Raw genomic sequence first — 24,318 nt, forward strand, 5'->3', positions numbered from 1 at the left:
ATTCAGACAAAAGATGAAGTAAAAGTTCTAGTAGAGGAGGATGCAGAGGAGGAGGAGGCTCTCAAAAAAGAGGAGGCAGAGGCTAAACACACAAGTAGATGTTGATATAATTATTTATTCAGATTAAATCAAATAGTTGATACAATTGATCAAGTTAGTCAAATTAATTAATTGATACAATTAATTGTGTTAGATTTAAATATCTAATTATATTAAATAATTGACTTCATTAAATAGTTTTAATTGATTAAATTTAAAGATTCAAATAATCAAAAGAAATAAATTGTAAGACACTTTTAAGATATGAAATTGAGACAACCTATTAGTATCAGGAGAAAAATTTATTTTCTAAAATATATGAATTAATGAGACTTTCTCAAAATTTTCAAGTTAAATGAAGACATGCAAATTAACATGACAATAATTGTGCAATTAGAAAAAATGATACCAAATATCTTTCTTAAAAAATCATGTACAATTGTAAGCTATTTATTGAAGTGTGTAATTTTTATGCGTGCATATAAAATTGATTCAAATTCAAATTAAAAATGAAATTTATAATACTAACTCGTTAAATTATAAAAGAAAAGAGTGTATATTTTACAAATAAAAAAAATAAAAGTGTTATTTTAACATTTTTTAAGAAAAAAAAGTAGAAATTTTTTTTATTCTTAAACATGTGGTTTATATATACATACATAAACCTGAATTTTTTCTATTCTTAAACATGCGATTTATATATATGCACCTAGACTTGCACTATATTTCATCATCAATATCTATAAATGGGAAGTTCTCTAAAGACGGACATTCACAAGATAATTCTCACACTTCTGTCTTAATCTTAAAGGGGTAATTTTAAGAAATGACAATTGCAGAAGAAAATACAAAAAAAAAGGCGAAGATTCAAAAAAAAATAAAGTGAAAGTTCTGACAGATATCCAGGCAGAAGAAAATACAGAAGAGAGGTGACGACGAGACAACATGAGAAGTCTAAATATGCAAGTAGTAATTGATATAATTATTTATTTTGATTAAATTAAATAATTGATATAATTGATCAAATTATTCAAATCAATTAATTAATATAATTAATTTTATTAATTTTAAATATCTAATTATATTAATTAATTGACTTCATTAAACCGTTATAATTGATTTAATTTAAAGATTTAAATAATTAAAAAAAATTATAAAACATTTTTAAGATATAGAATGAAGACAACGCACCAGAAGATAAACATTTTTTTCTGGAATATACGAATTAATGAGAGTATGATGTATTCTCTTAATCAATCTAAAATACAATTTAATATAATTTGTAACACATTCTCAATGTTTTAAAAATATAATTGTTATAATGTTTAAAAAATAGCATCTAATTTATTAAAAAATATTAAAAATATAAAAATAAATAATTTTTAAAGATTTAAATTTAACATAAAAAATAAATTAAATAAAAATTAAATATTAAATAATAAACATAATAGAATTCACCTAAGTATAATTTTAATTTAGTTATTCCTTAACGTGAACATAATTTGAAACCTATACATAACAACATGGCCGTCAATATAGTATAAACCACCAAAAAGGTAAAACTTAATATAACTTCCTAAAATGTATTAATTTTTTTTATAAAGTCTAGCCTAAAAATTTTGAATAATACATATTTTAAAATTTTATATTTAAACTTCATTATTAGCATGTAACTAATGTTCCAGTATTTTTTTATTTAAATTCATTTAAGTAAGTTCAACACAACAAAATTACTATTTTTAAAAGAACGTGATTATACCCATTGTTGTTTTTTTTCTGAAGGATTACTATGTGTTCATAACACGCAGCGGAAGAAAAAAAGGAAATCTTAAAGATTAATTTTGTGCTTAAATTTTATTACAATAATTTAATGTATAGATCAGGTCTAAATACCTGTGTATGTTAGTAAAAATCACTTTCTCCTTCGATGGTACGAAGGTGCTATGCGTATCCATACATAAACCAATCTTTGCTGTCAACTCCTTGACCAATGGACATCTGATCTAAATTGAAAAACCTCTTGCAACTCTTTGCACGCCATAAAATTCTTCTCCAAGAATTAGGCTCACATATGTTTATGTGTGTAGAGGTAAAGGAATAAAACCCAACCTTTGTGTGTTATTCTCTTTTCCGTCACTTTCCTATACTCTTGGCATACATATATATAGTATGAGATTTGTTACTGATTTTAAATTTGATTCTCAATTCAAATTTAAATCATATCTTAAAATTCTAAATTTGAATCCTTCAAATTTATGAATCATATCATAACTCAATTTGAAAAAGAATCAGTTAGGATCTCATCCAAATTTAGAAATAGAATAACTAATTATTCTCAAATATCATTTAATATTCTCAATTATCATACTATTATTATATTCTTGGTGCTAGCAAAGAATATAATAATATTCTATTTGAATTAATATAATTATTTATTTGATCAAATCAAAATAATAATTAAATAATTGTATAACAAATATTAGAACACTCGTTAGTGTGTGACTCCATAGGTTCAATACTAAGCGGATAGTAAATTAGTCGTACTAAATTTACTAATCAAGGTTGGCGTCTAGCAACACTCCTCAACGACCCGATAGTATGAAGTAACATATTTTTACTAAGAACCTTAGAAGAATAAAGTATAATTCCTTCCATCTTTCCAACTCTTGATTAACCCTTAGAGTATGGGTTGAATTGTCAAACTCTAACTTGATACCATTATTATAATGAACTGTTAATGACCTAAAAAACTCATTTCTTCATTCATTCAATTCATTTGACCAAGGTTTTATTCATCTCGGTCATTATAATCATAGAGGTCAAACTCTTTACCGAGAGTTGACGGATTCCTTATTGACTAATCATTAATTCTACAAGTATTTAAATCATACCCAATATCCATTAAACTAGCACCCTAGGGTATTAGGTGTCCGGAATCAAAGTATAACAAATACGTTGTTAATTACTATGATAGTCGCAGGTCAAAGGAAACTCTATTACTATGTTCATCTTGAGAATATCCTATTGACAAATATGCGGTAATTATAACCATTAGGAATTCTCAGAGTGAGTCAGTTCAATGATCATATCTCTATATGCACCATCTATATATATAATTTAATAAATGAGATCTATTAATCTTCATCCAATGAAGACCAATATATATATATATATATATATATATTGATCTTTCCGGATTATTAATCTCCTTTTTAATAATCCTATGACCAAGAACAATTTAGATTAAATTATAAAAGATTTATCTCTCAATATTATAATCACTATCACAATGATAAATCTCTAAATTTAATCAAGGACCTTATTATATTAACATTTTAATATAATAATAATAACAAATTATTTCACACGTGATTGATTGGATTGTGGTCATACTACTTATTCCCAATAATCTCCCACTTGCACGAGAGCCAATCATAATAGATTGGATATTGGGCATACTATTATCACAATAATCTTCCACTTGCACTAGAGCCAATCATTCATGTGTATAATTTTTCAAAGCACATTTGTGTTTATCAAAACTCTTTTGATCTTAAACATCTTTGCTCTTGAGTATGTTTGCTTGACCTTTTTGTAAAATACACATAGTGTATAATAAATATCACGTTTTTTCAAAACATGAAATCTCCCACTACAATAATGTATAATTTTATTTTAAGGACAATCCTTACTGAACATGATTATAAAAAATCTAAGAAATCATTAGATCTATCTTTATAGAATTGTATCATTATACAAATAGGCTACTTTTTCGAAAAAGTTAGTTTGACGATCAAACCTTTTATACTTTCATAAAGTATATCCTCTATTGAGTGGTATACAATTCTAATAAAAGTAATTGTTACTCTCACTCTTTCTTTAAGATGGAATCCCTTTTCTAAAAAAGAATTTAATCTCTTATCACAGACACTTTGTCATAAGAAGAGTGATAAAAAATAATCTCATTCTTTCTTTAGGGTAACCAATAAATCTCATTTATCAGACTTAATATCAATTTTATTGTTGTGCAATCTTTTAACACATATAAGACATCTCCAAATTCTAATGTTCTTAAGTTTCAGCTTATGTCTTTTCCATATTTCATATGGATAAAAAATTGATTTAGTGAGAAATTTGTTAATTTAGCAATATTTCTAAAATGTAGTCCAAATATTTAACAAATAGTGATCCTTGGCTAAATCAAATTTTATGTTTCTTCAGACATGATGGAGTACACAAAGTACTAGTATTTGTGCATTGAGAGAATCTCATTCTCTATTCAATAGAATATCAATTAGATGTTAGAGATTTTACTTTAAGTTCTTATAATAAAAATACTCAATATCTTTATTATTGGTCAAACCAATCCTTAAGAGTAATTTTGATACGCATTCTCAAAACTCATATTGAGCTTTTCCAAAAAGACCACAAACTTTAATCATATTAGGGCCAATTATAAATTGCTTGTAACAAAATAAATCTCTAAAAATGCTTGTAAGAACAATTCTCGCTAAAACCATTTGACTAATGGCATTCCAACTTCTAAAATTGTTTAATTCAAAATATATTGCCCAATATTCCTACTAGTTTAAATAAAATTTTTGATAGTCATACTATCTTACTTTAGGCACCATACATCTTCTCAAGATTTTCAGTAATAAATAGTGGGTATATGCTTTTGAAATTAGAAATCATGGTTGTCAAAACAACCCATATTGTAGTAAAATAATATTTTAGATACTTCACAAGTACTGACTATTCCATCACCAATTTTATTGGACAATATCATTTCAATAGGATTATCATGTCTATGATAATTCTTTCATACATAAGAACAATTCTCAATGTATAGCTAATTTATTACTTTCAAGTATGTCATACGAAAGATAGACATATTTAAAAATTTAAAACATGAAAGTAAATTAAGAAATCTATATTTCCGGCAAAATTATTTAGAATCAAGGATGAGTATCTTGGTTGTCAAGTTGTTACTCATACCTATTCCAAATAAATATAATTAAATTGTATCACATACAATTATAATTCCAAATAATTATCTGGTTGTCAGACAATTATTTAACTGAATTATATTTTATACTCCTAGGTTGTCTAGGTTCAAGTATAAAATTAATTCTCCTTATGCATCATCATATACATGAATAAATTATATCCGTGATTACAAGTCTCCTGGTTGTCAGATCATTCATTGTAAACAAGAGATAAATTTATTTTTGACAATATCCTAACTTTTAGGACTTATCTCTATTGTTAGAGAATATTTTTATCAGTTCTCATAGATAAAATTTTATACTCCCAAGTTGTCTAGGCAAAATATAAAATTAAATTCCTAATACATCAAATATATATACTAATTATTATCTTGAAAATAAAACTCGTGGTTGTCAGGCCGTTCTTTATAATCAAGAACATTAGAAAAACTAATCTTTTAAAATTATAGTGTTTAAAACACATTAATCAAATCAAAATTTGATTTTTCATGTACTAACGTTTAGCTTTAAAAAATTATCAAATCAAATTTGACCTTTGTATATACACTTATATATATAAGAAAAAAATAAAAGATATTTTGTATCTTATTCCTTTTACTGTGATCAAAATCACAATAAAATTTAATATATAAATAAAATCAAATAAAATATTTGATTATAAATATAATTTTTATATTAAAAAATTGATAATTTAATCACAATTAAATAATTAAAATAAATTAACTATTAATTTATTAGAAAATCATCTCAATGGAAGTAAATATATCACATGCTTAAAAATAATTTGAATTAATCCTATTAATTCATAAACTTTAAGAAAATAGGAATAAAAATTTAAACACAAAAAAAACCAAAGCTCTGATACCACTGAAGGATTACCATGTGTTCATAACACGCAGCGGAAGAAAAGAATGTAATCCTAAAGATCAATTTTGTGCTTAAATTTTATTCCAATAATTTAATATATAGATCAGGTCTAAATACCTGTGTACGCTAGTAAAAATTACTTTCTCCTTCGATGGTACGAAGGTGCTATGCGTATCCACACCGAGACCAATCTTTGCTGTCAACTCCTTGACCAATGGACATCTGATCTAAATTGAGAAAACTCTTGCAACTTTTTGCACGCCATAAAATTCTTCTCCAAAAATTAGGCTCACATATGTTTATGTGTGTAGAGGTAAAGGAATAAAATCCAACCCTTGTGTGTTATTCTCTTTTCCGTCACTTTCCTCTACTCTTGGCATATATATATATATATAGTATGAGATTTGTTACTGATTTTAAATTTGATTCTCAATTTAAATTTAAATCATATCTTAAAATTCTAAATCTAAATCCTTTAAATTTATGAATCATATCATATCTCAATTTGAAACAGAATCAGTTAGGATCTCATCCAAATTTAGAAATAGAATAACTAATTATTCTCAAATCTCATTTAATATTCTCAATTATCATACTATTATTATATTCTTGGTGCTAGCAAAGAATATAATAATATTCCATTTAAATTAATATAATTATTTATTTGATCAAATCAAAATAATAATTAAATAATTCTATAGCAAATATTAGAACACTCGTTAATATGTGACCCCATAGGTTCAATACTAAGCGGGTAGTAAATTAGTCGTACTAAATTTACTAATTAAGGTTGGCGTCTAGTAACACTCCTCAACGACCCGATAGTATGAAGTAACATATTTTTACTAAGAACCTTAGAAGAACAAAGTATAATTCCTTCCATCTTTCCAGCTCTTGGTTAACCCTTAGAGTATGATTTAATTGTCAAACTCTAACTTGTTACCATTATTATAATGAATTATAAATGACCTAAGAAACTCATTTCTTTATTCATTCAATCCCTTTGGCCAAGGTTTTATTCATCTCGGTCATTATAATCATAGAGCTCAAACTCTTTATCGTGAGTTAACGGATTCCTTATTGACTAATCATTAATTCTACAAGTATTTAAATCATACCCAATATCCATTCAACTAGCACCCTAGGGTATTAGGTGTCCGGAATCAAAGTATAACAAATACGTTGTTAATTACTATGATAGTCACAGGTCAAAGAAAACTCTATTACTATGTTCATCTTGAGAATATCCTATTGACAAATATGCGGTAATTATAACCATTAGGAATTCTCAGAGTGAGTCAGTTCAATGGTTATATCTCTATATGCACCATCTATATATATAATTTAATAAATGAGATCTATTAATTTTCATCCAATGAAGACCAATATATATATATATATATATATATATATATATATATATATATATATATATATATATATATATTCGGATTATTAATGTCTTTTTTTAATAATCCTATTACCAAGAACAATTTAGATTAAATTATAAAAGATTTATCTCCCAATATTATGATCACTATCACAATGATAAATTTCTAAATTTAATCAAGGATCTTATTATATTAATATTTTAATATAATAATAATAACAAATTATTTGACACGTAATTAATTGGATTGTGGTCATACTACTTATTTCCAACATCTTCTTCTCTTTCTTCTCACGCTCGTTTCTTCTTCTTCTTCTCACGTTTGTTTACGCACGGATCGGAGCTTCTTCTTTTTCGCATTCCTTCTTCTCCTTCTTCTTTTTTTGCATTCTTTTTTCTTCACATATTTCTCCTTATAGTCATTTTTGTTTTTGTTGTTGTTGTTGTGTTTTTTTTCTTTTCTTTCTTCTCTCCTTAGTGAAGAAGTAGTAGAAGGTGAAGAGGAAGAGTTTTAAATTGTGTAGAACAGAAATGAACCAAAATTATATTCAGAAATTAACTGAAATTATATTTAGAATGAATTGAAAATTAAATTCAGAACGTAAACTCGTTTCAAAACAATCACGGACAAAATGCACCTTATTTAAATCCAGAATAAATCAAAATTACTTAATGATTGCGACACACAAACTTAATTCGAAAACAAACACACAAACAAAATTGAATTATGAACAAAACACACATTCAAATCCATCAAGTGATTTTACAGCATTATGTGTTTCTTCTTCTTTATTTGATTAGATGAACAAGACAAGAAAAGAAGAACATGATAAGAAGTTTTGAGGAATTTTTTCTTCTTATTTTTTTTGTTTGATTTTTCTTCTCTCTTTCTTGGTTTTATTCCTCTCAAGATAGTGAAATAAGAAGAATCATAACAAAATAATTCACTTAGAAATGAACTAAAATTATATTTAGAATGTGCTGAAATTACTTAATGATTTCAGTTCATTCTACTTATAATTTCAGTTCATTTCTAAATATAATTTTGGTTTATTTCTATTTTGTATAATTCAAAACTCTTCCTCTTCACCTCCTACTGCTTCTTCACCAAGGAGAAAAGGAGGAAAAGAAAAAAAGATACAGCAGCAACAACAAAAGAATGACGATAAGAAAAAAACATGTAAAGAAGAAGGAATGCGAAAAAGAATGAGGAGGAGGAGAAGGAACACGAAGAAGAAGGCGAAGAAGAAGAAGAAGCTCCACGCGTACGTAGATTTGAAACAAGGAGAAGGAGAAGAAGAAGAAGCGCAGGAGAGAAGAAGCGCATGCCTCTAAATTACTTGGATAAACTTGAATGCTAAAATTGTTTGGATGTGGAGAATAATTCATTGTACAGAATGCATATTATAAAAATTAAATCATTAGTAAAATAATAAAATTATTATGACATTATATTATTATATTTGAATTTATAGAAAAAAATTAATTAAAAATATTTATAAATAACAGTTTAATTTTTATAGTAAAAAGTTATATTTTAAAATATAATAATTATTTTAAATGATATTGTTAAATTTGTATAACATATACAAAATAACAAATACACTTGATTAATTTAATTCATTGCATTTGTTATAAAAGTGATGACCAAAAGATATAATAAATTAAACTACATAAATTAAATAAGTCACTATGTCGAATTAAATTTTAACTAACATTCTGATTTGTTTCAACCAGAACATGAAAAAAGAATAACAGTTATTGTATACATATTAAATAAGTGACGAAAAATACTTTTTCATTAATTGTAAATATATTTATTTTAAACAACCATATTCTTGTCAATTAACATTTAATTAAAGCTAAGCATTCATTTTACAAAAGAAATTATGTGATGCAAATCATGAATATTATACGTAATTTTTATTGTATGAAAAATGTTGAATATCGTCGGATTTATTATCGAATTTAGCGGCAAAATAAATTTGACGGTATAAATTTTGCCGATAATTAATCACTGTCGGATTTTTTCGTTCAAGCCTTTGAGGCCGGAATGAACCTGGAAGGAGCTGTCGATGCAGTTCGATGCAGGACTTTTTCGGTAATGATAGTCGGCCCAGTCATCAAGTGGTTCAACACTCTCCCGAATGATTCGATCGCCTGTTTTGACGATATCTCCATAAAGTTCATGGCGCAATTCACCATTAAGATCGCCAAAGCCAAATTCTGATACCTTATAGTCGCCATCAACTATTACACAAAATAGATTGAAGCCCAGGTGCTGGCCACCATTACGGCCACTCAATGCCAAAAATTTTTCTACAGGCAAGTCATAACCCGCTTCGGAATCCCCGAAATTGTAATCTTAGACAAAAGAATCCAATTTGCGGACAAACAATTTAAGGAGTTTCTAGAAGCCCTCGGTATCTCCCAGCGGTTAAGGTCAGTGGAACACCTGCAAATTAAACCAATAGACAAATAGAATCAGCCAACAAGATCATTGTGAAGGGCCTCAAGAAATGACTAGACGAGGCCAAAGGCCTTTGGGCCGACAAGCTTAGATCTGTCCTCTAGTCGTACCGAACATCCTCTCAAACCTCAACCAAAGAGACCTCTTTTTGGTTAACATACGGCCTGAATGCCATCATACTGGTAGAGGTCAGACATCCCAACCCACGAAAAATCGTTGGAGGGCACAGAACGGGACCTCACGGAGGAGGTTAGAAGCATAGCCCACCTACGAGAACTAGCCTTGAAACAACGAATGAGCCAAAGGTACAATAAAAGGCATAGTAAAATGGGACCTCAAAGGGAGACCTAGTTGCGACGCAACGACATGGCCCCCTACCTTGGGAGAAGGGAAACTCACACCTAACTGGGAAGAGCCCTATCAAATCAAATCAGTAATTGGAAAAGGAGCTTACAAGCTCTAACGACTTAGCGGGGACGAGATACCGAGGTCATGGAACGCAAGAAACCTATGACACTTCTACTCGTAAGGAAACCTCACCAGTTTGGTAACTTTGTCAAATTTTTAATCTCTTAGTTTAGTCTCTCTTAGTTTTCTTTTTCGGTATTCCTCTTTCTTTTATTTCACATTCTTGTTTTTCAGGCACTCTTTCCTACCAAAAATAGAGGTTTTAACGAGACCTAACCTTCAATAAAAAATCACTTTAACATTTGTTATCTTGTTACCCTCCTCGCACCCTCACCAAACACATGGTACAATAGAATATAAACGGTTACACTGGGGCCAATCACCCTCGAGGCAAATGCAAACAGATATCCATAAAATTAAAAAAGTATTTAACGCGGCCCACCAAGAGGCCAACTATTCATACACAAAATGGCCCACCAAGAGACCACAAAATCGTTCAAAAAGCCGAGAAAATGGTATGCCAGTTTCAAAAAGAAAATTGTTCACAAAATATACTTACCAAACAGATGGCTTGCAAACCAAAAGAAATAATGTTATGCCAAACACGCTTACAAACTTAGGGAAATGTCCACATAAAAATATAAAAAATCCACTCCACGTCCATGATCTCTCTATCCTTAGCAGTCCGAAAAGCCTGCATAACTGATACATTCACTTCGAGTGCCAACACACAGACATGGGCTTTCATGGTTTCCTCAGTAGCCGAGATAGCGGCCTTGGCGTCATTCAGCAACTCCTCCTTCTCTTTCTTCAGCTTAGCTACCTCGGCCCTCAAAGTCCCTGCCCTGGCTAGCAGAGAAGCAGCCGAAGACTCGACATCGGACGATCGCTTGCGTTCGCCAGAAAGCTGGAAGAGAAGCAAAGTCTCCTACTCGGAAAGACGGAGAATCTCGGTGCCGGAATCTTTAGCATTCTTCACGGCCTTCAAACGAGCTGTCTCTGCTACCTCCAACTTCTCTTTCAGCTTCCTGGCTTCCGCTTGAGACTAACAGAGCTTACCATCCAAAAGCCCAACCTGAGTCAGCACCGGCTCCACCTTACAGACGATAACAGTGGAATGAAAATGAGCCCGATACATGAACTTCACCTGACCAGCAACATCACAGTCATCAAAGAACTCCTCCATTCTTAGGAGAAGGTGCTGGTCAATGAAGGTTGAAGTGTCAAAACTCTAGTCCATCACGGACGGCATTAGTCCTTCCTCTTCCATGTTCTCCCCGCTGCTCCCCTCCACCACCCTCCTCCGCTTCTAACTAGCGTCGGGGGCCGGGACCACCACAACCTCCTCTTCAACCCCAACGTCGGTTGCCCCAGTCAAAACCATGTCCTGAGAAACGGTTCGGGAATCTGAGCAAGGCTAGACCTGAGGTCTTGATAGTGAAGCCCCACCACCTTCGCTCCCAGCATCCTGGGACATAGCAGCGTTCAACCTTGCTAGGATGGTCAAATCGCCGGCCATTTAGACTGAAAAAAAGAAGAGGATAATGTCAAGTCTCAAACTCGCAAAACAAAATAAAACAGAAAATAGAGGAAACACCAAATTATACACCCAATATAACTCTGGCACGTCCCCAGATCACCCATGATGTCCCAAGGATTCAATGGCCGATCTCCGAAAACCGACCATGAAACGTCAGTAATGTCTTTTTTCAGAAGACAGGCCCTTGTAAGTAACTCACGTCAAATACGATGCACCGGCCCCAAAATTTCAGTATGTCGCAAACCTATTCTCCCCCTCTAGAGTCAGCCAGAATGGATGGTGCCCCCGAGCATGGCACACCTTGAAATACTCCCCTTTAAAATCATTAAAAGAATCCTCAAATAGCCCAACAATTTGCTGATTTGGCTAGGTCCGAAACGATACATAACCCATTTTGTGCTTCACCTCCTCAGTAGGGAGAGTGCACAAAAAGAAAAAGAGAAAAACTTCCACCTGAGCTGGAAGCTCCAAATAATCACAAACCAATTCAAAGGTATGGCCACCTAAGTGTTGGGATGCAGCTGAGACGACACTACCAAACAACAATTAAGTAGCGTCTGCATATACTCTGGAAACGGGAACCGCATCCCCACTCATGTGAAAATGGATTCATAAACCCCATCCGATCGGCAACTTAGGGGGATTCAGGGTTTATATAACAGATCCTCTCGTCCCCCCTGGGATCACGAGCTTGTATTGACACTCCGTCTCACCACCCCCGTAAATCGCCCCTTCATTACGGAGTCTTTAGAGGTCTGCCTCCATAACTCGGGACGGCGTCCCCCACACATCAGAAGTCACATAGTAGTAAGCGTTAGGGACGCTGTCGGTCTGGACAATGAGAGCCATAGCACCCTTACTTCTACGTCGGACCAAACCTAGAAAAGGGGACACCACCATTAGCCCACTCCCTGGAAAAGGAAAAGCGATGCAAATATTTTCACTAACGCGCCTAAAGGAAACCCAAAAGACTATGGCATCTTCCCCATCTATCTATCACAAGCACAATCACAAAGCTACACCAAAAACAGTGGTGCACACTTCCTAATTTTCTACCATTTCTACCCAGAAAAAAACCCCAAATAGACAAATGCAAAAATAAGACGATCGAAAGAAAAACAGAGAAAAGACAAGTAAAATATGCGTTAGAGGTAGAGCAAACACCAACCTGATTGTCTGAAGTAAGCAAAGAGAAAAATGCAGCACGAAAAGCAGGATGAGCGAGCGCACAACGCCTGGATGAACCAGCAAAAAAAGCAAGCATCACATGAAGAAGAGGGAGTTACGAGCAAAAGAGATATATAACAAGACAGGCGGTTACAAATAAAATCCTTAACGTTTCAAACAAAACACGAAGGGTCGAAGGGCAAAAATGGAAAGAAAATCCAAACTTTTCCTTGCATTAAAAATGTACTGCAACTGGCGAAATCCCCTTCGGAAAAAGCAACGAACAAGTGATGGGATGTCCTGGCACTCCACGGTTTCCCAATCTCGATCGTAGAATCCAGACGATGCCCAACACACCAAGCACACGGCCGCATGACCAGTCAAAGGATCCTCCTGTCGCGCTTCAGGGGCAACTGTTCCGGACCCGATCTCCGGGTCCTTCTTCGAAGCAACCACCAAACTCGGTTATCCGGACTTGGGCCACCTTCACGGCCCAGATAGGCCCAATAACCACAAACCACTAGTAATAGCCAACTAAATAAGATAAGATAGGCATGACAAACTATATAAAGGGAGCCAACTCCCTCATGTACATTACTCACTCCCAATTCCCACTTTCACCTTTTAGACTCATTCTGACTTGAGTATCGGAGTGTCTTTGCAGGTGTCACCCTTTGTCGCTCCAGAAGTTCGATCCCATCACCCCCTTGGCCAACGAGTCCCCGATCTATTTCACAACCCGGCCGTACCAACGACATCTTGTACAATATACAAAAACTAATGTTCACAAGACAATTCCTACGCTTCTTTCTTATTCTTACTCGAATAACTTTAAGAAATGACGAAGGATGTGAAAGAGGAGGAGACGACGACAATGTTAGAGGCCTAAACACATAACTAGCCGTTAATATAATTATTTATTCTGATTAATTAAAATAATTGATATAATTGATCAAGGTAGTCAAACTAATTAATTTGTACAATTAATTGTGTTAGATTTAAATATCTCATTATATTAATTAATTGACTTTATTAAATAGTTATAATCGATTTGATTTAAAGATTTAAATAATTAAAAGAAATAAATTATAAAATACCTTTATATAGAATGAAGACAATGTATCAAGAGAAAAACTTCTCCAAAATATACGAATTGATGAGAGTATGTTGCTTCCTCTTAATCTGAGATGCAATTCAATATAGGTTTTAACTTTTTCAATATCCCAGGTTGAATGAAGACACACAATGCAAACACGACAACAACTGTGCAACGTGGAAAATGATACATTATTGGTAACTATTATTAGTTTGAGGTGATTAATATAATGTCAAAAAATATTGTCTAACTTATAAAAAATATTAAAAATTAATATTTAATTTTAAAAATATAAAAATAAATTAAATAAAAATTAAATACTAAATAATAAACATACTAGAATTCACCTTATTATAACTTTGATTTAATTATTTCTTAACGTGAACGTAACTTGAAACCCCATACATAATAACATAGCAGTCAATACAGTAGAAACCACGAAAAAAGTAAAACTTAATATAACTTCCTAAAATGTTTTAATTTTTTTCTATAAAGTCTAGAATGAAAATTTTGAGTAATACATATTACGAAATTTTAGATTCAATGTTTTAATTTTTTTTTTCTATAAAGTCTTGAATGAAAATTTTGAGCCCAATAAGTTACAACTCAAATAGCATAGTCTCCCAATATTCATCTAAGAGGTCACAAATTTGAATCTCCGTATTTTAGTAACAAAAAAAATAAAAATTTTGAATAATACATATTATAAAATTTTAGATTCATATATACTTCATTATTATCATGTAACTACTAACTAGTGTCTATGTCCGTGCGATGTACAAAAATCGCACAGAGATCGTACGGATGTTGTAAGGAACGCGTATTATAAAAATTAAATCATTAGTAACAATAATAAATAAAGTTATTATAATTGACAGGATAATAGAACAGAATAACAGAAGTTTGTTAGAGTCACTTAGCAATTAGTTAGCAATTAATTAGTGGTAGCAGGTGCAGTAAGTCACGTGTCTCAACATATGTATATAAACTCTTATCAGCTGTAACTGCTACACAATAATCACATTCTCATTCCCTTATTCATTCATCTAAGCTTCATCTCTCTCTCTCACACACAACACTCTGAGTTACCGATACCATTACATGGTATCAGAGCTCTAGGGTTCAATGGCAGAAACGTCTCAAGCCATGGCTATTCCACCACCAGTAAGTGGAAGCATTGCAATAAATCAACCAGCAGCAGTGGTGCACAATTTTTCAATTCCGATTTCAATCAAGTTAGATGAGGAAAACTATTTTCCTTGGAAGGATCAAGCTGAAGCCTCCATCGAAGCTCATGAGCTTGTGGATTTCATCAATGGAGTGAATGTTCCAACACAATTTCGATCAGAAGAAGATAAAAGAAATGGCATAGTAACTGCAGAATTCAAGATCTGGAAGAGGCAAGATTCTTTCTTGAAAACCTGGCTCCTAGCCTCAATGACTCCGTCATTTGCAGCAAGAATGGTAGGATATACAACCTCTCATCAGATCTGGCAGAGACTTCAGGGCTTTTTCGCTGCACAAATGAAAGCCAAGGTCAGGCAATTGAGAGCAAAGCTCAGCAACACAAAGAAAGAAGGTACAATGGCAAATTACTTGTTAGAAATAAAGAAAACTGTGGATGCATTAGTGTCAGTAGGAGCTCAAATTGATGAATCAGCACATGTTTAAGCCATTCTTGAAGGCCTCTCTGAAGAATATAGCTCCTTTATCACATCAATCAACATTAGAGACACGCCTCTTCAAATTGGAGCGTTAGAAGCAATGCTGATGGCACAAGAAGAATGGTTAGAGAAATTCAAGAAAGCAGAATCAATGATGGCAAATGTTGCACAGTTTCATCCGTCTCAACAGCGCAGATACAATTCTGAATCTATCTATGGTGATAGAGAAGGATATAGGAATTTTTCAAGCAATAGAGGCAGTTTCTTGCAAAGAGGACGAGGAAATGGCAGAATGAACTCTGGTCGAGCAAATCCGCAACGAGGAAGAGGAAACTATGGCAGCTATGGAAGAAATTATGATAGAATAGTCTGTCAAGTGTGCGACAAGGCAGGTCACAGTGCTCGTGATTGTTGGTATATATACAATAATCAGAACAGTAGTGGAGGTGGAAGCACTCAGTCAACTGGCAGAACTAGTGCTAATATTGCTACGAGCAACATTCCTCTAGATCAAGCAACAGTTTATGACCCAAATTGGTACCTGGATTCTGGTGCAACACACCACATGACTCCTGACAGAAGCATCTTCTCTAAATTTACATGCTACAATGGCAATGAGCAAGTAATTGTGGGTGATGGTAATGCCTTACAAATATCTAATATTGGAAGTTCCGTCTTAAAACCATTTTCTTCAAAGCACGTTTTTACGCTAAACAAATTGCTACACGTTCCTGAACTCACGAAGAATCTTTTAAGTGTTCATCAATTCGTTTGTGATAATAATGTATGGCTTGAATTTCATCCTAACAAGTGTTTGGTGAAATGTCAGGATTCCAAGGAGACGCTCCTCCAAGGAACTGTTAAGCAGGGTCTATATAGTTTTGGCCAAGCTAAAGCACAAAGCCTAAGCCCAGCTGCACTCACTGCCCATGTGCAAAAATTATCCAACTTCAAGCTGTGGCACAGGAGATTAGGTCACCCTTCTTCTCAAATTCTGTCCAAGATTCTTAATAATTGTAAAATACCCTATCAAATTCCCTCATCACTTTGTAGCTCTTGCTGTATGGGGAAATCCCAACAGCTTCCTTTCCCCACTTCTTCCTCAATTTTTTCTGTGCCTTTAGAATTGTTGTACACAGACATTTGGGGTCCCTCCCCTGTCCCTTCAATAAATGGCTCATGTTATTACATTCACTTTATTGATGCCTTTTCCAAATTTACATGGATTTATATTCTTCAAAGTAGATCACAAATTTATTCTGTCTTCCTTGCTTTTAAGAAAATGGTGGAACTCCAATTAGGTACTAGGATAAAAGCATTACAATCTGATAATGCAAAAGAATTTTTGTGTTTATCTAACTACTTGAGGTCTGAAGGAATTGTGCATAGGTTCTCTTGTCCACACGTTCACCAACAGAATGGTGTAGCAGAAAAAAAGCACAAGCACATCACAACCATGGGGCTCACATTGTTGGCAGAAGCAGCAGTGCCTATTCAGTATTGGCCTGATGCCTTCATGACTGCTGCAACCTTAATAAACTTACTACCTACACCAGTGTTAAATTTCTAATCTCCAAGCTGCAAATTGTTTGGCAAAGCTCCCTCTCTTCAAATGGTGAAAGTATTTGGCTGCTTATGCTTCCCTAACACTCGTCCTTACAACAAACACAAGCTGCAATTCAGGTCTGAGCCCTGTGTCTATCTTGGCCCAGCAATTCACCACAAGGGGTTCAAAAGCCTCAAAACAGATGGCAAGATTCTTATCACAAGAAATGTCACATTTCAAGAAGTTCATTTTCCCTTCAAAGACCCAACTCTTGGCTTTACTCCTCGTTCATTACCTTCTCCAAAATCACCCTTATCCTCCACCCTCCCAACTATCCCTCTCATTCATTCCACCTTGCCTAGTTCAGTTCCTCCTCACCAATCTATTAACTCAGATCCCCAATATACAGATTTGGCCTATCAAGTCAGCAATTCACATGCCAACACCACTAATTCCATCAACCCTTCAAGACCTGCAGCTGTCTCCACACTCTCTGCACCATCTAACACTCATTCCATGACTACCCGTGCCAAGAACGGCATCACCAAACCAAAACTCTTCAATTCTGAACTACACTCCTTCCCTTTACCCAAAACAGCCAAAGAAGCCATGACAATACCACATTGGCGACAAGCAATGGAAGACGAATATGCAGCATTGATGAAGAACAGTACCTGGCAGCTCACTGCTCTGCCTCCGAACAGGCGTGCAATTGGTAGCAAATGGGTGTTTCATGTTAAACAGAATCCAGATGGTTCCATCAACAAATTTAAAGCCCGACTTGTTGCTCAGGGCTTCAATCAAAGGCCAGGCATAGACTTCAAGGAGACCTTTAGCCCTGTTGTCAAGCCAGTCACTATTCGGGTTATTCTCACTCTAGCATTGCAAAATCACTGGCCCCTAACTCAACTTGATGTGAATAATGCATTCTTGAATGGAAGCCTGCAAGAAGAAGTATATATGAGACAGCCGCAAGGCTTTGAAATTGGTGGCTCGGAGGTTGTGTGCAAACTAACTAGGTCGCTTTATGGTCTAAAGCAGGCACCCAGATCCTGGTTTAATACTCTAAGGGCAGCACTATACACTCTGGGATTCTCCTCTACCAAATCAGATGTCTCCCTGTTCTTCAAACACACCAGTGAAGCCATAGTGTTCCTCCTTGTGTATGTGGACGATATTATCGTGACTGGAACTTCAAAAGAGGCCATTGCCAAATTAGTGCAACAACTTCACTCCAAGTTCTCACTTCGAGATATGGGAGAATTAAAGTATTTTTTGGGCATTGAAGTCACTCGAACATCTTGTGGGGGCCTACTACTGTCCCAGACGAAGTACATTAATGATTTGCTAAAGAAGGCTAACATGGGAAACTCTAAGGCTGCTGCTACCCCTATGACTTCTAACTTGAAGTTGACATCCACAGATGGTGTGCCATTTGAGCATGTGAGTCTGTACAGATCTGTTGTTGGAAGCCTCCAATACCTCACTGTCACCAGGCCTGAAATTGCGTTCTGCGTCAACAAAGTCTGCCAATTTATGCAAACTCCGCTGGACAAGCATTGGAAGGCGGTAAAACGTATCCTCAGGTATCTGCAAGGCACAAGGACCATGGGGCTTCATCTGCGCAAACCTACTGAGTTGATCCTTACAGGATATACTGACTCTGATTGGGCCTCAGACATTGAGGATCGCAAATCCACTGCTGGCTATTGTGTCATGTTTGGGCCGAACCCTATTTCTTGGTGCTCAAAGAAGCAGGCTGCAGTATCTCGTTCCAGCACAGAGGCTGAGTACCGTGGCATTGCCAATGTGGTAGCCGAGCTGCTCTGGATTCGAAATCTAGTTGGTGAAATTCACATTCTTGTACCTACCCCCAAAGTATATTGTGACAATGCAGGTGCTGTGTTAATGTCCGCAAATCCTGTGCTTCATTCTCGCTCAAAGCATTTTGAGATTGATCTCCATTTGGTGCGAGACCATGTAGCCAAAGGGCGAGTCCAGATTCATCATATCCCTGGAGATGCTCAAATTGCCGATGTCATGACTAAGGCAGTCAGCTCCTCACGGTTTGCAACTTTTCAATCCAAACTCAAGATTGAGCAACCTCAATCGTTGAGTTTGAGGGGGGATGACAGGATAATAGAACAGAATAACAGAAGTTTGTTAGAGTCACTTAGCAATTAGTTAGCAACTAATTAGTGGTAGCAGGTGCAGCAAGTCACGTGTCTCAACATATGTATATAAACTCTTATCAGCTGTAACTGCTACACAATAATCACATTCTCATTCCCTTATTCATTCATCTAAGCTCCATCTCTCTCTCACACAACACTCTGAGTTACCGATACCATTACAATAATATTATATTATTATATTTGAATTTATAGAAAAAAGACTAAATAATAATATTTATACATAATAGTTGATTTTTTATAAAAAACATTATATTTTTAAAATATAATAATTATTTTAAAGGAAATAATACTTTTAAATTTGTATAACATATAAAAAAATAACAAATACACCTGATTAATTTAATTCACTGTACTTGTTATAAAAGTGATGACCAAAAGATATAATAAATTAATCTATATAAATCAAATAATTCACTAAGTCAAATTAAATTTTAACTATCATTCCTTTTTTTTTTTGAAATAAACTATCATTCTAATTTATTTCAACCAGCAAAACACGAAAAAGGAATGACAGATATTATATACATATTAAATAAAAGTGACGGAAAATATATTTTTTATTAATTGTAATTATATCTATTTTAAACTATATTCTTGTCAAATAATTTTTTATTAAAGCTAAGCATTCATTTTACAAAAGAAATTATACGACCATGTTACATGCACACCAAATTAGTTATTAAATTCGACTACTAGTATAAAATACATGTTAAAAATAAATTAAATTACATATATATTCATATACAAATATATTAGTAACTAATTTTAATAACTGATTTTAATGTGTAAATAATATTTTTAGAAATTATATGATACAAAGAATCATGAATATTACATATAATTTTTTCTTACCATGAAGAGATACAAATAAAGGAATTTATTATAGACTGATTTAATAATATTCTTAGAGAAAATTTTACTATTTTCTTCTCAAAAATACTAATAAAATGATTTTTTTTTTCTATTTGTGAAATGTATATACTCTTCTATTTATATCTTTAAAAAATTTTCTCTTGAACCTCTTTTTTAGCATCTCTAAATTTTTTTTTTCTATTCTTACTAGTTTACAAAGGAGTGATGTAATGCCAGTCGAATTATGCATGCAAGGGTTACGTTGAAAACCTTTTCTGGTCAACATAATGAAATATTGAAACTTGAAAACCCTAGTTATACCGAATCGCATTCGCATGTGCAGGTTCCACCGTAAGTGAATAAAATATTTTAACACACATACATACAAATATATAATTCCATAGAAATTAAAGGTAACACTATTTTAATCAACGCAGCAATCCTTATCTATGGCTATATACATATGGATGAAATGTTCCTTTCATCGGCAAACAATTAGCATTATTTTTGTACATTATCGTCAACATTATTTTGACCAGCATTAGTCCACCATAGTCTTACAAGGATATTACACGTTGACCTAAATTAAAAAATAAGATAATAAGTGTGACGCTTATGTGATGCTATTGGTGACAGATGCGGAATTCAAATGCATGCTTAGGTTTATGACCAAATCAAAAAATAATGCAAAGAAACACCGTGGGAAAATAAAGCCCGTCAAAGGGAAAGAAAAATAAATGACTTCCAACTATTTTCTCCATTTCACATTGATTTCGAGTTTATCAATTTTATCAGTTATATGGTTGTTAGTTGCTAATTAGATCGCCGGGGCTATTTATCAGAATAATTCATGATGAACAAAAAGTAATTTAGCTGAAATATGAGTGTAAACACATGTATATATACTTTTTCATGTATATACATCGTTGTTAGTGAATTTTTTCCATTGTCAAAATAAAATTTATTAAATAATTTAATAATTTTAACTAAATTATTTAATATAATATATTTTTAAAAGAATTATTTACTCAAAAAATTAATTATTATTTATTTATATATAAATATATAAAATTTAATTTAATTGTAATATTTATTTTATATTTTAATATATATTTTACGTTAATAACAAATTTTAATATACAACTAATACAGTTAGTGCATCTTACATGTTAATTATTAAAATATTATTTATATATCAAAATTAATATCAATAAATTTGTATATAAATATATATTATTTAATTAATTATATTAAATATATATTAAAATTAATATAAATATATAATGTTTGATTTTTTATGTATAAATAATATTTTTATTATTAAATTTATTTTTAGTATATATTTTATATTAATAATTAATTTTGATACAAATTATATTTTTATATAAAATCTTAACCTGCTTATATTTCAAACCGAATGCGGTTTATTAAGAGGCACACAAAATCTAAATATGAATATGAATGGGTGTAATGTCTTACGTGAGCTGATGACTGATGACAACTGGGTCTCACTTCTGTCCATTTCTATCCATTATTTTATAAAATATTTATTTCTGCAACGAATTCACGCGGCTTCTCTTTCTATTTCTCTTCTGCAACTTGCACCATTTCCCACGCGCCTTTTTCATCCATCATTTCATTCTTCAGAATATTCGGTTAAGTTCAACCGAATTCATGCTTACAATATGATGTGTTTATTCTTCAAACGAAAATCCAAATCCGAGCCACAGCTGCAAAAAACAACCAGGAACAGCAAGGTGAAGTCCACCAACTCGCGATCGTTATCGCCATCGCCAAGGAGTGTTAATGAATTGTATAAGGAGAACCAGCACAATTTCAGGGTCTTCACTCTCAGGGAGCTCGTAGATGCAACCAATGGTTTCAATAGAACGCTCAAGATCGGTGAAGGTGGTTTCGGAAGTGTTTATAGAGGAACCATTCCACCTCTACATCGACATGAGGATCCAATTCTCGTTGCTATCAAAAAGCTCAACACTCGTGGCTTTCAGGTAACTTTTTATGCTTTTGGTTTTGGATCCATAGCTATGTCACACTTTTGCTAAGTTCTCATGTTGTTGCTCTCTAATTCCTTGTATAGGGGCACAAAGAATGGCTTGCTGAAGTTCAATTTCTCGGCATCGTTAACCACCCCAATTTAGTTAAGTTATTGGGATACTGCTCTGTAGACACCGAGAGAGGAATTCAAAGGCTATTGGTGTATGAATTCATGCCAAATAGGAGCCTAGAGGATCATCTTTTCAACCATTCTTTACCTCACTTGCCTTGGAAAACTAGATTGCAGATCATGCTTGGTGCTGCTGAAGGATTGGATTACTTACATGAGGGATTGGAAGTTCAGGTACCTTGTCTTGGCAAAGGATTCGGATTTTGTTGACAATATCTATTAGTTTATCTACATGTCATTTTCTATAATAATATGTTCACTTGAGCCTGCTTATTGTGTTATGAAGATATCCATAGTACTTAAAGAATGTGTATAGAATATGCTATGTAAAGGTTTAGATCAACTTGCTTAATATGGGGAATTAAATGGCAATTCAAAGCTTAAAAATAATTATGCAGATGATTCTGTATATAGATGGTTGATGATCATTACATTTATTTCATTTTGTAGGTGATCTACAGAGATTTCAAATCTTCAAATGTGCTGTTGGACAAAAGTTTCCATCCCAAGCTCTCGGATTTCGGTCTAGCTAGGGAGGGCCCAACCGGTGATCAGACTCATGTATCTACTGCAGTAAGTTGATTTCAGACAGTCTATTTATTCTCAATCTCTAGTTTATGTATTTTCCAACATTACAACTTTTAAGTGTTAAATGCATGGCTTTTCATATAGCAATTGTTATGCATCATTGAAAATCCAAGTTTCCATGGTTTGCCAACTAGATTGGATTCTTTGATACATAGCGGATTATGCATTCTTGGTTCTTTGTTTACAATCAGCATTCTTGAACTAATTTAACATTCTAAAAATTCTCTTATCATCAGGTAGTTGGAACACAGGGATATGCAGCGCCGGAGTATGTTGGAACAGGACATCTCAAAGCTAAGAGTGACATATGGAGTTTCGGCGTGGTGCTCTACGAGATTCTCACAGGCAGGAGGGTACTGGAAAGAGATCGTCCCACAGGAGAACAGAAGCTTCTAGAGTGGGTCAAGAAGTACCCTGCTGATACTAGCAGATTCAGCACCATAGTAGACCCTCGCCTCAGGAACCAATACTCCCTTGTTTCGGCTCGAAAGATCGCCAAGTTGGCAGATAATTGCTTGAAGAAGAATGCCGAGGACAGGCCATCCATGAGTGAGATAGTGGAAAGCTTGAAGCAAGCATTGCAGCTTTCAGAAACCTCAAACAATTTTCAAAAAGGTTAATAGAGGCAGTTCAGGAAATGCCAAATTTAGTGACCTTCTGTAGGACCAACAATTTGACAATCTATGTGTTATATTGAGGTCAACCTGAGGGATTTAGAGTTATGTGTTATAGTTTGTCAATATTTTCTAAAGTTGTTTGGAAATTGGAATATGTAGCAGTCCATTTTGATCAGAAATAGTAAAGTGGAAAGTTAAAATCTTGTAAAGCAATAAGGGGAACATAAACATTTTTATTCTTTTGTTTTCTTCAATTCCTTTTTTGCTGAAAGCCTGAAAGTAGTGTTGATAGATTATGCCATTTGAAAATCTATCACCACCACTGCCTAAGACGGCTTTCAATATTTTGGGGTCTAATTTGACCTTTCAACTTCATCTTGGCCACACCCTTCACCTCTTTATTCTTACTAAAGTCTTGGTTGTAGACTTGTAGTTAATAATGAGAGTTGAGATTAGATTCTTCAGAATTTCTAAGGAATTAATTGTCACTGTCTCTGAAGTCTTAAGTCCATTAATTGAATTGAATATTTTTTGAAAGCATATTTGCATTGACTTCTTTTTGGTCAACCACTGGAGTTGAGATAGAAAAAGCTTTTGATAAGATTTCAACTTTAGATATTGAGGCAAGACTGCGATTGTTCTGAAATTTTTTTTTTTTGGGACAGCTGTTCTGAATAAGTTGTCT

The 24,318-nt window shown here is 33.2% G+C and overlaps 1 protein-coding gene across 1 annotated transcript; it reads left to right on the top strand.

Moving 5' to 3' along the window:
• Nucleotides 1–21,692: 21,692 nt before the first annotated feature.
• On the top strand, nucleotides 21,693–24,170 carry LOC112800392 (probable serine/threonine-protein kinase PBL19). Its single transcript, XM_025842647.3, has 4 exons — nucleotides 21,693–22,252; nucleotides 22,342–22,602; nucleotides 22,879–23,001; nucleotides 23,253–24,170. Exons 1-4 carry the CDS (start codon nucleotides 21,695–21,697, stop codon nucleotides 23,634–23,636), a joined length of 1,326 nt encoding a protein of 441 aa, XP_025698432.2. The 5' UTR covers nucleotides 21,693–21,694; the 3' UTR covers nucleotides 23,637–24,170.
• Nucleotides 24,171–24,318: the final 148 nt, after the last annotated feature.

This window comes from Arachis hypogaea, chromosome 5 (genome assembly GCF_003086295.3).
Source record: "Arachis hypogaea cultivar Tifrunner chromosome 5, arahy.Tifrunner.gnm2.J5K5, whole genome shotgun sequence".
Taxonomy (NCBI): domain Eukaryota; kingdom Viridiplantae; phylum Streptophyta; class Magnoliopsida; order Fabales; family Fabaceae; genus Arachis; species Arachis hypogaea.